At 34.7% G+C, this 18,343-nt stretch overlaps 1 protein-coding gene across 1 annotated transcript; it reads right to left on the bottom strand.

Moving 5' to 3' along the window:
- Window positions 1–2,839: 2,839 nt before the first annotated feature.
- LOC149179911 (FT-interacting protein 3-like) lies at window positions 2,840–6,577 on the bottom strand. The gene has a single exon (XM_089415847.1). It carries the CDS (start codon window positions 6,264–6,266, stop codon window positions 3,177–3,179), a length of 3,090 nt encoding a protein of 1,029 aa, XP_089271973.1. The 5' UTR covers window positions 6,267–6,577; the 3' UTR covers window positions 2,840–3,176.
- Window positions 6,578–18,343: the final 11,766 nt, after the last annotated feature.

Genomic DNA, 18,343 nt, shown 5'->3' on the forward strand with positions numbered 1-18,343 from the left:
CTAATAAAATAGAAAGTGCAATAAGATATCATTATTGTCATTTATTATATTTATTATATTTACCAAAGAAATTCTCGACATATATATAGACAACTCTGTAAAACATAATGGGTCATTGGGAAAGAAGGGTACATTGGGAGTTGCTAAGAAATAAATTCACACTTGCACCATGCTTAGTAATAATATTTCAAAAAATAAACAATAAACAATCTTATTCCAAATTAGCTTTTATAATTTCCCTTTTGTTTTCTTAAACATTGTTTTATGTTATTTGTATATGATTCAATTTGTGTAAGATTAATTTATAAGTAGAAATGGTGAATATGTGAATGGTAAATATCATCATGAAGCTGGAGTCCAGCTATTTATTAAAATAGATGACTTTCCCATACTTAAAAGTGTCTAATTAATAATGATATTTAACAAATTACATGGCTACATTATATGTGATTATTGCAAAATTTGTAAATATGAATTTTTTGAAATATAAAGAAAGTAGATAAATGATAGTGATTTAACTTTGAAAATATTAATTAAAAAAATTATATTAATGATATTTTAAACTTAATAAATAATTTAAATTAAATTTAAATAAATACATTATAAGGAAAAAATTAAAAATTTATACTTATGATATTTTGATTTTATAAAAATAACTAAATTCAAATTTCTTTTGAAACTAACATATATCTAACCGATATTAATTATATTTGTTTTATATAATAACATCAGATTTTAAAAAAATTTAAATAGTTTTGGAATAAATTTGAGAAATAAAAAATTTGGCAAAAATCTTGAAAACACAACTCTAAAAATAAACACTTTAAAATCCAACTATATATCTTTTAATAAAATTTAAAAAACAAAAAATTATATAATATATATCTTTGCGGATAAATTCACCAAGTTGTGTACAGCTCATCATCATCATTGATTATCTATCATTATAACCATAAATTGCAATAGTTAATTTTCGCTTTAAAATTATTTAATTTTTAATAATAATATATTTATGAATAAAATCAAACCTATAAAAAAAGTGTGCTATTCAAACTTTCAACCCACGTAACAAGATAGACAAAATTTCAAACTTTGTATAAAACAAAACCTGTGTAATCCTTTCTCTTACATCTTTTTAAGTCCAGAATTATATGATTTGACATTTAACTTAGGTTGCAAATTATCCAATTGTATTTTATCAAATTTAAAAGGGAAAGAAAAATCACATGCAAAAATTTGACTCAAATAAGGTGTTGATAGTGTCATCGCCACACTATGATGGCAACGCATCTCTGTCATGATTTACTCTGTAGTGGATGTTCTAGGTGTACACTTCCCTCCATAACTTTTAACTTTCCCTTTCCCATTCCCATGGTGTTGCTACATCAGCGGCACAGAGAAGGGGTTTTACGACAAGCGATGCCATAAAAAGTTGGTATAGGACAAGTAATGGCGTAAAAGCCAAAGGAAGTACAGGACAGGTGACAGTTTAAAAGCTGTAAAATATTAAAAAAATTTCATAGTATCCATGGAATGAGTTTTGGAGAAATATCTTTTCCATATCCTCGGCATAATTTTATTCCAATCAAATGTAAATTTATATTAATGAAATGTTTATTAATATTTATGATTTCACCAGTGTTTATTAAGTAATGTTTTGTTTAATATTTATGATTTCACCAGTGTTTATTAAGTAATGTTTTGTTTATAATTTAAGTAATATTTTTTTATAAAAATTATTTAAGAGAAATTTTGACCAACATTTTTCGAACCAACCAATATAGATCATCATAAAACTAAATTTATTTATGATTTATTAAACACTATGTTCTCTATTCTTTTAACTTTACCACAATCGATTAACATGTTACTTTACAGAAATAAGTTCTGATTAAAAAAATTGAAAACTAAACACATATAATACCAGTTACAAAACTTTCTCAATCACTCAAACGAAACACACATGTAATACTTACAAAATTATCTCATCACTCAAATTAAACACACATGTAATACTTGTTAAAAAAATTCATGTAATACTTGTTACAAAATACACATGTAATACTCACTAAAAAATTTCATGTAATACTTGTTACAAAATTTTGATTCATAAAAGGAAGAGGCTTTATGAAATCATGTTTGGTGATAACTTTGGAATTGACCTAACTACTGGGAAGGATAGGGTATTACAGGTAGAAGATTTGTTTGGTAGAATTTGTATCCAATGCAAAACGGTAATTCATGGAAATTTAGGGAGTCTGACCTACTTTCTCTATAGCTTTTACGTTCGTGTTGCACAGTGATGCAAATTATTGAGATACGGAAATAGTTGATACAATGGTGCTGCACAGCGATGCAGAATGTGCAGATGGAAAAATAACTCACATCAATGGGATAATTCCACCAATCACTTCACATAGGTCACTGTAAGCAACCCAGTTTAAGTGATTGAACTATCTGCTTCTTAGTTTTGGATAATAAACAGAGACTGGTAATCCTGTGGTGGAAGGATTTTCTCTCTGGTTACAAATTTAAATTCTTAAAAAACGAATAAAGAGTCACTAATCTTGTGGCAAAAGTAACTTCTTTTGGGTCACAAATCTAAAAAAGCTCAAAAAATTCAGACATTGATCAGATTCCACCACGTTCCCACACCAAACTTAACTTCTTATTAATGCAATCAGTCATAATATTGGTTCGTCTTCTGAAAAGACTATGGCAAAGGCACGGGTAACTCCTATACAGTATCCAAAGATGGAGCTGTAATGTTGGAAAAAGAGAGCAGACCTGAAATAAGCATTCACTCTTCCTGTGTTGAAAAATATGGTACAGTTAGCTATACAGAGCATCAACTCTGGAGAAGTTCCAGAAGGAAATTAGATTATAATAAAATTTACAAGCTCCTCCACTGCACAACATGCAGAGGTGCCCATACATTAGATTAGTTGAAGGGGAAAAGCTTCAATGACACACTGTCTCAGAACAGGAATGCTGGTAATTCTGCACTATTGCAGCTATAAAATCATAGATAGATCATCAATTACAGCTGTTGAAGAAATAACTTGGAACTGTAAACTAAAGAAACATACACGGGTAGAATAATATATTCACAGAACAAAAGTTAAATCAAAAGAACAGAGCTCTAGCTTCAGCAGACACGAAAGACCAAGCTGTTTTTACAACAGACTATCGGTACGAGCAGGCAACCTCCTGAAGAAATTGAGAGGAGCAGAAGGAAGCCTGTAGCGGAACCTGGGATGGCGCAGGAGATACAGAACAAAAACCACTGCGATTACCTGGAAGGGCGTGGTATAGAGAACTATGGCAGCTATCAAGCAAAATATGACAAATATGGTAGTCGCTCGTGGATCTCTCCAGCTCAGAAGATTTTGAAGTCTTTCTCCCTGAGTAGCCATATCTCCCACCACGGTCTGTATTCGCCCAGCAACGCTCCTGAGCCGATCGTATCGCATTCTCACAATGTCAGAGGCTTTGCTAGTGGGGAATGTGTCGAATTCTTCATCCAGTTCGTCTGGGTGAACCTGTTCGGCGTGGGAGAGGCGTGTGTCCATATGGGGTGGGTGCCGTGGACGGAATCGATATTGCCATATCCCAATCAGGAACATGTAGAGGAAGACTGTAGGAAGAATGAGTTCTGGGTACCAGATGAGAATCAAGAAGAGGATGTGCACTAGGACAGTGGTTACAGGGTTTTTCCAGAGGCATATATCGTTGAACCATCGCCCTACCGCTGTGAGAGCAGCCAGGACATTCATTATGCGGAAGAAATTTGCCTTACTGCGGCGCATGCTCCACATATGTGAATCCACATCCAGCATATACTCCACCACTTCTCGCCTCAGGCTCGGCTCGGCTCGGCTCAGCCGCATTGCCACTATCTGCATTGCCTGGTATCTCAGACCTTCAAGCTGTGTTACAGAAAGGGGATGAAGGTAATGCATCTTGGGCAGCAATGGCTGTGTGTAAATCTGCATCATGTTCATCAGAGACGAACAGGAGAACCGAACAGCCAGATGAAGCTCGCCCATCTTTTTGACCCCTGAGGGATGAAGCACCAATAGAGGGTAGGCATGTGTGTAAACGCGATCTGTTTGGAGAGTTGAAAGGCGGATTCGAACCTTGCCGATCCGGGCATCTTTCACAGATGCTGAAGACTTTTCGCCCCCTTGAAGATGGCAATTGTCAAAAACACCAACAGTGATTACTGTACAGGGATCAAAAACTTCCCAGGTATATTGCTCATTCCATTTGGGACTTGAGGAATCAATCACAGTCCTGGTACGAACCCATTTCTGTCCATATTTTGCAACGCAGTAAGCATCCGTTGTTCCTCGCCCATCTTTGGTCTTCATGGGAAGCAAGTTCTGAGCGCTCAAGATCCCAACCTGCAAAATACCAATGTAAGGCTTCCAGAGATGCTTGTGGGTCGGCCTCAGATCGCTACTGTAATGAGTAGACTCGTCCAGGACATGATAGCCCCCATCTAAAGACAATCTCAGATAAATTCTACTGGCAAACTTCACTTCTTTCTTCTTCGGCTCCCCCTCGGCCGCAGCAACAGCAGGCTTCTCAAGGCTATACCAACGGGGATTCACAGTCTTATGATCCAGTCGTTTGTCTATGATATTCAGAGGAATTATTACTCTCCCCATAATTTCTTCCTTATTCGGCCCCAAACGATCCTCAACCGTGAGAATCAAATGATCCTCGAATGGCTCTGCTGCCACAAAAAGCAACTCCTCGTTCCAGAAAGGACTCATGTTTCGACTGGGCACAGCCGGCTTTGTCTTCATCATCTGATTTCCCAACTGAACCTTGACATGAAAATCAGGAAACTTAGTCTTGTCACTGGGGATCAAATCCTGAGCTTCTATCACATTCACCCTCACATACCACAATTTGGGCGAAAGATAGACCTTGGATCGAGTATTCACAAGCCCATCCGAGTGCACTGCTGCTGCGTCCGAGTGCCATGCCTCTGAAAATGCTTCGTCCGCCTGAGTGCCCAACCAGACAGCCAGCATTAACTCACCCTTCACCTTCCCTTCCCCCTTCTTGTCCTCAAGCCGATACCACTGAGGCGCAAGAGGACTATCAGGCGGCACTCTGATGGGCACTTCGAGCAGATCAAAGGTAACCCGCCCGATAAAATCATCTTTCACAAAATCCTTATCTTTCACCACAACCTCCAACATTGAGGTCGGGGTCCGCTCTTTTGAAAAGGCAAAAACCTGGTTCCAAACTGGATTGGTCGTCTTCTCGAAATGTTTCGTGGCTCCCTTGTAATTCCCCACCTTGACCTCAACAAAAGGGTCACAGCTCCCACCAATGTCCTTGGCGGGGAGATCTTTGGCCTTCACGACCCGAACATACAGATACTGCATATGCTCTACCAGATCATAAGTGCTGCCTGTCTTATCTCGAATCGTGGTTCCTACACCACCACCACCAAGCTGAGGATAAGTTTGCTTCAGTGCAAACTCCATCGGCGGCCCGTGGCCGGGTCCGGCAACAGAACCCATACCAGGACCATGACTACTCATATGCATCACTGCAGGCCTCACTTCCAATTTCTTCTCCTGCACGGACTTCGCCGGTGCCTGAGCCGCCTGAGCTGCCTGATGCATTACATTCGTAACGACGCTTGGTTTACCTACAACTTCTTTCTTCACCTTCTCATCAGAAATCTTCTTCTCTTCCTTGGATTCTTTATTCCCCTTTCCCTCATTGTTCTCCTTCCCCTCTTTCCCATCCTTAACTGTACCCTCTCCACCAGATGAGTTGCTGTTGCTGTTGCTCTTACCATTGCCATTGCCAGCGCCGCCACCACCACCACCGCCTCCATCTTTGTCATTGACAGTATAAACTTTCAGCCCAATGTCCCCCTTTATGAGCGAGAACAAACTCCTTTTCTCGAGCGGGAACCTCTGCAAACTCTCCTCCCCCTGCTTCACAATGCTGCTCCCGTGAATCCGAACCTTGCCCAGAAAATTATTACGGCGGTTGTCCTTCCTCACATTATACACATAAATGTCCACAGTCTGATAAGGGAGGTTCCTGGGCTCAGTGACAGAAAACACCAATTTTTCATTCCAATGTGGATTCAGATCCTTCTCTATAGTACGTGTTCGAGACCGCTGGCTATCATAATCTACCTCCACAAACGCGCTCGTCGATCCCTGCCCATCCTTGGGCATCAAATTGCTGGCGTCCGCCACCTCCACCACCAGCTTCTGCTTACTCATGTTGCATAACAGAAATCTCTGCACCTTCCCCGCCTCGCCACGCCTTCAACGAACCAATTCTGGCCTGCTTAACAGGATCCTAGGAGGAAACTTAAAGCCCACTTGTGTAAACCCCATGAAGAAGTGAAGAGGACAGGTCCGGGTTGGGGCCCTAAGGACAGGGTAGGGTCCGAGTCCCTGTTGCCAGGGAAGGTTAACAGGACAGGGGCTCGACACAATTGAATGAATAGGAAGGAACATGGACATAGATACATGATGACGCTCACTGTTGGAAATTGGAATTTGCCCTGACCTCTACGGTTCTACCCCATTGTTTTTCATAGTATGCCCTCTGCTGTACCCGTCTCATTTGTCTAATACCACGCCCTATCCCCTGTCGCTTTCAAATAAGCATCCCAAGCGGTAACTGCAAGTTGAGATGGATAAACTTGGTTTGCCAGTGTAATCCTCTAAAATGACTTTAAAAATTTAAAAAGTCATTTAGGGTAAACGGGAGAAATTCAAAAAAACATAAAATATTTGGCTTGGTTTTTCATACCACCTCTATCAACATTTTCTTTTTCCAACCTTCAATAACGACGTTTAAAAACATAAATCGATGACGAAAAACGACAATCATAAAATAAGGGGTTACAAATTGTGCATTCCATCTCTCCGAAAATAAATGGGTTTCAAACTGTGTCTTTCAGTTACCCAAATTAAATGGGTTTCATTTAATTTAATTTAATTTAATTTATAATACTTGCGCCATGTATGCACTCAATTCTTCTTTGATTCCATGCGTATATATTTTTGTTTATACTAATTATTCAATTTAAAATTTAAAATTTATTTTTTTGTATTTTTTATTATTATTTAAATTTATTTATTTGTAATGTGATTGATTGAAATGATCTCATGATTAAATGTTTAATAAAAAAAATTATTAATTACTAATTTTTTATTTTTTATTATTTTTTATTTAACTTTTTTATTTTTTATTTTTTATTTTTTTATTTTATAAATTTTTTTTCCATCTTTTCAAGTTATTATTATATTACAAACATATTTTAATAAATTATAACAAATTATATATATTAATAAAAAACAAAAGATATATATTTTAAATTGTATATATGTTAATATAAACGATATTAGTTAATTGTTTTATTTTTGTGTTTATTGTTTTTTAATTTAATTAAGTTATATTTAAGCTACACGTACTAGCTATTATGTAGTTTTTGTTAATTGTTTAATTTATGTGAAATTAAAAATTTATAATATTGAAGTTGTAAACATGGCATAAGTTTAGAAATGGAAAAACTATTTGGAAACTCATGATTTTATCTTTTAGATTGTGTATAATGAAGAATATTCTACCATTGATATATTTTTATGTGAATAAGTGTGTTTATTTTGGAATGGAGCTTCTAAAATTTTAGTTTTATTATCAATAATTATCAAATGGATTGTAGTGTTTTAATCTCCACTAAATATTCTAGAATATACATAGTAGTATACACAAATCAAAGGTTGAGATTTCTCCAAACTTGTTATGTTATTTTTGCTCTTTTAATTAAATTGATTATTAAAAAATGTCATATAAGTGTCATATGAAGTGAATTGTGGTTTTTTTGAGCATGCCGTATTGATAAGTCATAATATGTTTCACTTAGCAAAGATGGAATTATTATCTAAGCCGAAGAAGCAGGGTGGCTGGGGTCTCCTGAATATGTCTCCTTTTGGGAGAGCTCTCCTTTGTAAATCTCTTATCAGAGGTATTTTTGGTAAAAGTCAGTGGAGCAGATTAATAAATCAAAAATATCTTAAAGGGAGGAATATGGCTTTCTGGTTCAGAAGGAAGTCGTTGGGAATCAGGGCTGGCTCCATCATTTGGCAAAGCTTCAGGAAGCTTCAATCCTTCTTCTTAGGTCAGCTTAAATGGACGCTCTCATCCGGCTCCAACGTTTTTATCGGCCTCGATCCAACTCAGCTAAATCTTGAATTGTTGATTTCTCCAGATTTAGTTCTCTTTTTCCATTCAAAAGGCCTCTTTACTTGGAACAAGTTAATCCATTCCTGGTCTTCTCAAGTTCCTGTTTGGAAGAGCGCAGAAGATCTTTCCATCCCTCAGTCTCTCCGTCCCTCTTGGGATTTGGCTGTCATCGGTTTCTCCAGCAAAGGAAGAATGCAATCGGGCTATGTAGATGCGCTCATCTGGTCCCTTGAGAAGCCTGCTATGCAAACTACTGTTAAAGAATTATATGCAGCTCTCTCCTCGCTCCGGCAGCCTCCCTCGCCTTTCTTTCCTCCCCCTTTCTGGAAAGCCTCCTGCCCTCTCAAGATGATCTTATTCTCCTGGCTTCTGTTCTCAAATAGGAATCTCTCTTGGGAGGTTTTGCAAAGGAAAGGCTGGCAGGGGCCGAGCCAATGCCAGATGTGTCGCAACAGTGTTGAATCCAACTTGCATATGTTCTTCCATTGTGGCGCTTCCTCCTCAATCTGGTATGTTCTGTCCTCAATCTATGGCTTTTCTCTCAGAGTTTTTCCTTCTGTTCAGGATGCCTTCGTCTGGTGGAGTGCGCAGCGTCCTGTTTGGCGCTCTCTTTTCATCATTACCTGCTGGTTCCTTTGGAAGTGGAGGAACGTCCACATTTTCCAGAATTCTTCTCTGCCACTTGACTCTATTTTGACAAAAATCCTGGGATACTTGCCTTCTGAGGATTAACTTCGATCTTGGTATTATGGATGATTTCTGTATTTTGAATTCAGATCCGGATGGCTCTTTCTTTCTAAAGTCTTTGTAGTGCCACGCACTCATAACTTTTGGTTTTCTCTAAGATCCACGCATTGCTTATCCTGGACAGCAACAGTTTTTCTGTTCATTTTGCTCCAAGGCCTCATGCCTTCGTTTGTATCTGGATTTTTATATACTCTTTATATAAATCATGAAGCTTTTCTTTCAAAAAAAAGTCATAATATTGGCCCATGATATTGCGCAAAGTTTATTTATTGAGCCGAGAGGCTCATTTTACAGCCTAGTATGATGTGTAAAGTTGTCCGAGAGACTCATTTTACAGCCTAGTATGATGTGTAAAGTTGTCCGTAAGTGATCAAAGTTGAAATTGAAAAAAAAAAAAAAAAATCTATAAAATCTATAAATAAATAAATAACTATACAAAACATTTAAATAATGTCGACTCATAAAAAAATTTGCACAAGAAATTGGATCTCTCTCCGCTGGTGTTAGATTTGTATTTAAAATAGATCTATGCTGGTAGATTAATAATCTCCATAGTAAGTGGAGATAGATGAATTTTGTTTTTGTCCCATATTTTTTTAAATATATATAATTTTATAATGAGGTAAGTATTTTGATGTTTATTATGGATTGATGGCTATTAGGATTTACTAACAATTTAATATATATGGTTGTATTTATTTATTTTTGAAGGAATGAAAAATTTAGAAATCATATTTTAAAACAAATCATGTTTTCAATTTTTTTTTTGACATTTTTAATTGATTTTTTTAAAAATTGATAGAAATTATTTAAATTTTTAGAAAATGAAAATTTTAGAAATCATATTTCTAAACAAACTATCAAAAATATTTTCAATTTTTTTAATATTTCTAATTGAACTTTTTCTAAATTATTTTAAAATAAAACTGTAATTTATATAATTTAAATGTCTAACAAAAATCTTTCAAAAAACTAGATCTTTTTATACAATAAAAACTCATTTTAAATAATAAACTCAAAAAAATTATTACCCACAAATATTAAAACACCTACTGGGTGGATTGGGCTGTATTAAATTCCATGGACAATTCTGAACAATATGTTTTCCAGATTTCATCGAGTGAGAGCCTGGCGCCAGTTTTGACAATGACTGATTAAGGATATTTCCAGATTGTTTAGGTGAAGAAGAATATTTTTAAATTATTAAATGTGAATTATTTATAATTTTAAAAAATAAAAAATTTAGAAATTTTATTTTAAAATGTTTCACTTAACTGGATTTTAGTTGATTTTTTCAAAACAGAGTATTTGGAAAATAATCCTGAATTTTATAACATACATATTTTAAATTTTATGGATTTTTTTTCCAGAAATATAAAGGAGTTGTTTATAGTGCAATTTTTTGGAGTTTCTAGCGCTGGAATCTTATGGAAAATTTTGAGATGAAATCTTGATTTATGTTATTTAAACTAGTTTTTTGACTATATATATAGATTCAGCACCATGAAAAACTCCTAAGACACTTTTATTGTGCAGGGTTACACATCAAATTTGTGATTTCAATGAATTCCTTTATATTTTTGAGAAATTACATTGGAGAAAACCCACTAAAAAAACTTCCAAAAAAATCGCACTAAAAACAATATAAAATTCGGTAAAAAAATTGTCCCCCTGTTCTGACCCCACAAGGGTAAAAACGTCTACTGCCTTCACGTATCATATTCCATCGACGATTCCGAACAAATACGTTTCCAGATTTCATGAAGTGCGTGAGAGCCGGGGCAGCGCCAGTTTTGACAACGACTGCGCGACGAATCAACCATGGAAAAAGGTTGAATATTCAGAAAGAGGCCATGAATTTGACGAAGGACAGACTCCTCCACCGAAGGTGGGACCCAATTTTGCTTCCCTACCTGATCTGTCATGTCCTTTGAATATACGTGGATCGCATCAAATATATCAATTCATCGCAGCTCAGAGCGTCTCGAGGTGAACAAGTGCGCACCACGTGTACTCGCAAGCCGCCCCCGCCTGGGCACCCCTGGACCTTCTGACTGAACCCACGTTTTCCCCTGGCGCGGCTTTTGACACACTTTCTTGTCATGTAAAAGCCCGAATCTGACGGCACTCTTTTCTCTCCGTCAGACATGACAGAATCCCTCTGGATTTTTAATATCAGTCCACAGACGGCGGGTGACACAGCTTGAAAATCCATGGCGGGAAATGGAATCCAAGGCCGCTTCCATATCCATTTTCTTCGAAATTCCACTCTTATTATCTTTGGGACTATGACTAATTGAATTTGTCCAGCTTTTACTTTCTTAGCACTACAAGTGGCCTGCCCTCCACCAAATTTAGAGTATCCGGGCCAAAAAACCCCATTCTGACCCCCCCCAAGTCCTTATCGTTGCAGAGAGCACACAGTAAAAAGAAAATGGATGCCGACATTTCAATTTTTCATCAAAACATCACTTTTACTGTAACAAAATCCTTCCTAAAAAGACTCATATTGTTCATAGGATGAGATGGATTGCAAATCTGAACTTTAAAAGATGAACCCTTAGGAAGGCCGTGGTCAAAGATGATGATGGCATTTATGTTTTCTGCAACTTATTGCGTGTTTTACTGACCCTCTTTGCATTGCACCTTTATCCAGCCCCAACTCATCTTTACAAATGCACCAGTCTTACATGGTCACGCATTATTGCGAAAATGATTTTTCTTTGGTAACCCATGAAAAAGTTAATGAGTAGCAGAAGTCTGTATACTTCAGTATTAAGCGCAAGATTGAGTACAGGTTTACTAATCATTGCAGTCATAGAAGTGGGTTGCACTTCACAACGTAGGGTACATGAGATGTGCAATTTCCAATAAACATTATTCGGATCTCGTTGAGTTGAGTGGGTGGAGGAGATCTAATTATTATTTTAAATAGTGGAAAATTTATTATAATTTAGCTGTTAAATCGGTAGTAAGATGGTTATTATTTATTGTTATCGGTAAATGTGGATTGATTCTTCGCATTATTTTGTTAAATCGGTAGTAAGATGGTTATTATTTATTGTTATTGGCAAATGTGGATTGATTCTTCGCATTATTTAGCTAATGGTCTTTTAGCTAAACAAAAGCATAAGTTCTTATAGCTAAACAAAAGCATAAGTTCTTAGACAAATTTTTAGCTAAACAAAAACAATTTTAACACAAAATCCATACCCAAAAATAAAAGATAAAAAATATGATTATGTTTAAACTGGTCTAATTAATTAAATATTTTTTTGCAATTTTTTAAGTTGATTTTTGAATTGATTTTATATAAAAATAAAATAAGAAATTTGTAATTTTAAATAATTAAATTTATATAATTAAAATGTTTTTAATTTTCACAACATTACATTTATATTACATTTAAAAATATAATATAAATAATAAAATATTATTATTGTGTTAACCCATTAAAAAAACAGTGAAAATCATTTTCTTAAAATACTATTGTGAGAATGCTTATTACTTATCCAAATTAAATATTTGATTTTTACTATTATTTTATTTTAGTTCACATTAATTGTATTAAGTTATTTAATTTTTATTTTTAAATATATAAAATAATTTATAAATGATTTATTTATATAAATAATAATAACAACATTAAACTAGTATTAAAAATAGCCATTAATTATAACTATATTAATTTTATTTTGACATTAAACCATGAGCGAGATGTTTCAATATTGTGAATCAATGCCTTTCACAAAATTTTTGGTTCTTAGTTAGTTAACTAATATTCTAGTTTTTGCAGTTCAATGAGGGAGATGTCTCAATATTGTGAATCAATCCCTTCATTACAAAGTTTTGGGTTCTTAGTTAGTTGACTAATATTCTAGTTTTTGGAATTTTGGATTTAGGATAGCTTTGTTTATTTTAATTTATTCTATTTGGAATTTAGAATTTAGAATTGGCTTCCTTTATTTTAATTTGTTAATGTGTTTATATTTTTTCTTTTATATTGGTTTAGGGTATAATATTTTTGTTTTTAGAATTTTGGATTTAGAATTAATTTTTTATATTTTATTATTAATTTGTTTGTATTTATTATTTATAATTATAATATATATATATATATATATATATATATATATATATATATTATATAATATTATGAATTTTTTTTAAAAAAGGGAGAGAGGGAGCGAAGTGGAGAGAGAAAGAGAGGGAGATGAAGCTAGAGGAAAAGAGGTAGATATGGAGAGAGAGCGTGTATGTTTGGGGGTGAGATAGAAAGAGAGAATAAGAAAGAGACACATAAATATAAATATAGATATTATATAGTATTATATAACAAGTCTAGATCCATCTTAACCCCACATCTACATCCATCTTAACCCCACATCTATGTAGCGTTCAAATATATCAAGGTGCAAACATTTTCTAAGTTTTGCACGCGAAAAAGAGGTTTGCACCTCCGCAGAAAAGATGTTTGCACCTCAAGAGATTTGATCCCTCTTGGAGCTTCACAGATTCGGGATTAAGATGGACTCTCGAAGCTTCATAGATCCGGGATTAAGATGGATCTAAGTTGGTTTATTATTAATGTGTTTGTATTTATTATATTTTTTTGTTTGATATATTTATTGTAAAATATTATGAATGATTCTAAATTTTGTCTAAATAATAATAAAGATAATAATTGAAAATTAGTATAAATTCATTTTAATGCTATGCACATTATTTTTACTAGAATAAAACAAAAAAATTATGGGAATTAAAGATATAACTGTAATGCAAAGTCTAAATTATAGATTGAGTCTACTTAACTGGATGTGGTCTCATTTGCTCTCCATTAAGGGCTAACTACCTCATTGACTCTACTCCCAACCATCTATTTCTCTCCCATTTGCTCTACATTAAGGGCTAACTACCTCATTGACTCTACTCCCAACCATCTATTTCTCTCCAACATCATTTCTGTTAATGAATTTTGTTATACTTTCCAAAAAAAAATCCCTAAAATGGACTATGAATCTCTGACATGCAAATTTGGCATCTCCATTATTTGCAATTATGTTGTAAAATGTAGGATATAACAATGCATTTATGTTAATGAATTTTGTTATACTTTCCAAAAAAAATCCCTAAAATAGATTATGAATCACTGACATGCAAATTTGGCATCTCCATTATTTGCAAATATGTTGTACAATGTAGGATATAACAATGCTCAATTTCCACCTCCCCATTTCCACATACTCAGCATAACCTTTCCTCCAAAAACTCCTTGGGTTGTTCTCATTTCCTTGCTTCACATCTCAACTTGCATAAGCTTGTTTTTAGTTGATATATTTTCTACTTTTCATATCATAGAATGTTAAATTTCAAATAGCTTTTCACTTTAAACTCTTCTTTGTTAAAATAGTTGATATAGTATTGTCATTTTCTTTTGATGTGTTTTCTCCTCTCTTCCATTACTATTCTTGTACATGATTTTCTAGGGCTTTTTTAACCATTAAGCATCTCTTTTCTTCTATATCCCACTCTTCAAACCATTTTTTTGCATTGTTGGATATACGTTTTCTTTCTCCTTTTCAACTTATCTTAGTAGATTTTAATCAAATGACGTCCATGTCCATGAATGCCATTCTCTATATTTATATAATCAATTTTCTCATTGCCTCCAATTCTATTATTTATCTTCTTGCTTAAGGCTTTATCAAAGCATATATTTTACATTTGTTCCTTCTTACTCTTTTGTAGCTTGTGATCAGGTGTTTTTACATATTCAAATTGGTTCCATTTGTTTATGGATATATTTGGTCCCCCATCATTCATAACCACAAAGGAGTATTGCAATTATGAACATTTGAAAGAAGGAGCATAATGTTTACCAATCCCAAGCTTCTATTGTTTTATTTATATTTTTTATTAAGAATGTTTTCCACCCTCGTTGCAGGTATTTTCCTTATGGATGCTTTCCAACTTAGCTTTTCTTTGAAATCTAGTCCCAAATATTTGTAATTTTGGGTCATCTCTAATGGTTCACCTTCAAAGTTGGTTTGTATTTTATTTCAAGTGAAAATACTACTATCATAGTTTGCCCCATATTCATGTTCCTCCCAAGCTTCTTACAAAAATATTTGAAGGCATCCAACTAATATTATAGGTTACACAATGTCCGAGTTGTTAATGTCACATCATTTGCATAAAATAATTTTTTTAGAAAGCCCTTGCTATGTTCAACTATCGTCTACCCTCCTTGTTTATACATTACTCAAGATTATCTATGTAGAGATTGAATAGTGCAAGTAAGAGGAAGCAACCTTGTTTCACCTCAATGTCATTATTGAATCTCTCCAAAAGAACATTTGTACTTCTAAATTTAGCCTTTAATTTCACATATAAAATGTGTATTGTTTATCTCCAACCATTTGGGACCTGTAATTCTAGCCACCTCCCTCATAGATTCTCCCTTGGGTTGGCTTCAAAGGTGTTTTGAAATTGAGAAACAACACCATATTCCTTCACCTACATAGTCCCAAGTCTTTTATATTATACATAAGTATGAGCCAATGATCAATGGTGGAGTGCTTTTGTGGGAGATCATCACGTACTTTGTGTAGAAATTATGATGTAGATTTGCAAGTGCTCATGAAGTTTTAATCAAAATCACAAGACACAAACATACTCTACTACTCTGCAGACATTAATTCATAATCCAGAACAAAAATATCAGACATGAAATCAAAATTCACACATATGCAAATAGTATTTTTCCCGAGGAAAGCAAACTGCTAAAAACCTCAATGTTTGCTTGCATTAATCTGATGAATAGAGATGTATTACAATTGCTTTTCTCAATTGAGCACAACCTATAAGTGCATAACCTATCTCTTTGGTCACTGAGAAGATCTAACCCAGACTTAGTCAATTTCTGCCTCTGCTTGAGCCCCTATTTTCTTGCACAATTCCTGAGGAAATAAGCCCCTATTAATTAGGAATTTCCTTCAAAATGCTTGTGAAATTCCTCATATTTGATCACCTGATCTCATGCAACACCTATACACTCAACTAGTTTACAATTGTTGGTTAACTACCTTGGAAACTCCACCACAACTGGGAAACTTGTATTATTTGCATGCATGAGCTAATTATTAGTCAATTGATCAATTAACTAGGTGATCTCTAATTTTGACTGATGTCCCACTACTTAATTGACCACCACCTAGTTCTATTAATAATTAGAACTAGTTTAATTGATTACAATTGAAATTAACTCGACCTAGGCTCCTAAAAATTAGGAATCACTACATACAAATGAACTTCATGCCCCTAACTTGAATAAACTTAGGTAATTGAGTGACAAGAGCCATGTCACCTCAGTTAACTCCTCCAAGTTATTTTCTGATGTGGATTTTTGAATTTTCCCAATTTAATCAAAGGCAAAATTAAATTGAGAATGTCTTGCTACATTTTTCAACACTCCCTCTCGGCAAGAAAGGGATTTTCAACCACCCCTATCCAACACCTATGGAATGTACTGCATGCAACAACTCTCACTATTGTTCTTTCTACTGCAACATTTACAACTGAGATGCATCCAAAAAAAATTGAATCAACTATGTCTGCAAATGTTTACTGGGAAAATTGTGTTGTTGTTGACTCTGCTACTTAGCCTCCTGCTCTTCTGTCAACACTCATATGCACTCCTTAGTATCTAACTGACATTGATTCTCCTGTTACTGAATACTGTGGGCCCTTATAGCAAGGTAATGATCCATGAGGAGAATGCCTCAATGGACCCTGCCCAAATTTTTGCAACTCTTGGACTAAGGATCTGCATCGCCCCACCTCACTCTTGGACGTGTAGCTGCATGCATGGCGAAATCTGATTTACTCATATTGTTGTTTCTACTGCTCTGTTGTTGCTTCTACACTGTTGCTGCAACCACTATAATAATGAGTCTGATCTCTGTAGATCCTGAAGTACTGGCTTCCATAGGGATGCTCCCTCTTGAACTAGATTCCCTCTGAATTTCGATCTCCTTGTGGAAAATCTCGTTGCTACTCAATCTACCAATATCAATGATCACAACTCCTTTTGTGTCACTAAACATTGGCTCACTAATCTATTCCACTACCAGACTTCTAACTCCATTAAGAAGTCTGCACATAGGGTCTTCTGGATCTGCCTTGAACTAGGGCTCCATAACTTGCCTCCTAACATCTCATTAGTTATTCAATAATCATTGTGCATGTGGACTTCAATCACTAGTTTCTAATGTGAATCCAACTCTGATACCATGTAGAAATTATGATTTATATCTACAACTGCTCATGAAGTTTTAATCAAAATCATAAGACACAAACCTACTCTACTACTCTGCGGACATTAATTCACAATTTAGAACAAAAATCTCAGACATGCAATAAGAAATCACACACATGCAAAAAGAATTTTTCTCGAGGAAAGCAAACTGCTAAAAACCCCAATGTCTGCTTGCATTAATCTGATGAATAGATATGTATTACAATTGCTCTGCTCAACTGAGCACAACCTATAAGTGCATAACCTATCTCTCTGCTCACTGAGAAGCTCTAACCTAGAATTAGTCAATTTTTGCCTCTACTTGAGCCCCTATTTTATTGAGAAATTCCTGAGGAAATAGGCCCCTATTAATTAGGAGTTTCCTCCAAAATGCTTGCGCAATTCCTCAGTGTTGATCACCTGACCTCATGCAACACCTGTACACTCAACTAATTTACAATTGTTGGTTAACTGCCTTGGAAACTCCACCACAACTGGGAAATTTGTATTCTTTGCATGCATGAGCTAATTATTAGTTGATTGATCAGTTAACTAGATGATCTCTAAGTTATATTGATGTCCCACTACTTAACTAGCCACCAACTAGTTCTATTAATAGTTAGAACTAGTTTAATTTATTACAACTAAAATTAACTCAACCTAGGCTCCTAAAATTTAGGAATCACTACATACAATTGAACTTCGTGCCCCTAACTCGAATTAACTTAGTTAACTTAGTGACAAAATCCATGTCATCTTAGTTAACTTCTTCAAGTTGTCTACTGATGTGTAATTTCGAAATTTCTCGATTTAATCAAGGTAAAATCAAATTGAGAATGTCTTGCTGCATTTTTCAACACTTTGGTTAAGTTTTGTCCTTCTCCTTTTCCCCTTTGCTCACTTTTTTCTCTACAATCTGTCACTATGAGCTTGGAAAACATTAGTTGTTCATGATGCCTTTGCAAATTGTCATGTTGTTTTTGTTTCCCCGTTTCATTTGGACACAATGAGGTTTTATTGTCTTATTTTTTGGAAACCTATCTTTGAGTAGTTTAATGA

Source organism: Pinus tabuliformis, chromosome 3_2 (assembly GCF_031772625.1).
Source record: "Pinus tabuliformis cultivar Carrire ecotype Pingquan chromosome 3_2, CPIR1, whole genome shotgun sequence".
Lineage (NCBI taxonomy): Eukaryota > Viridiplantae > Streptophyta > Pinopsida > Pinales > Pinaceae > Pinus > Pinus tabuliformis.

Coding starts and splice junctions, on each gene's coding strand:
- LOC149179911 (XM_089415847.1), bottom strand. CDS start 6,266: ATGAGTAAGCAGAAGCTGGTGGTGGAGGTGGCGGACGCCAGCAATTTG.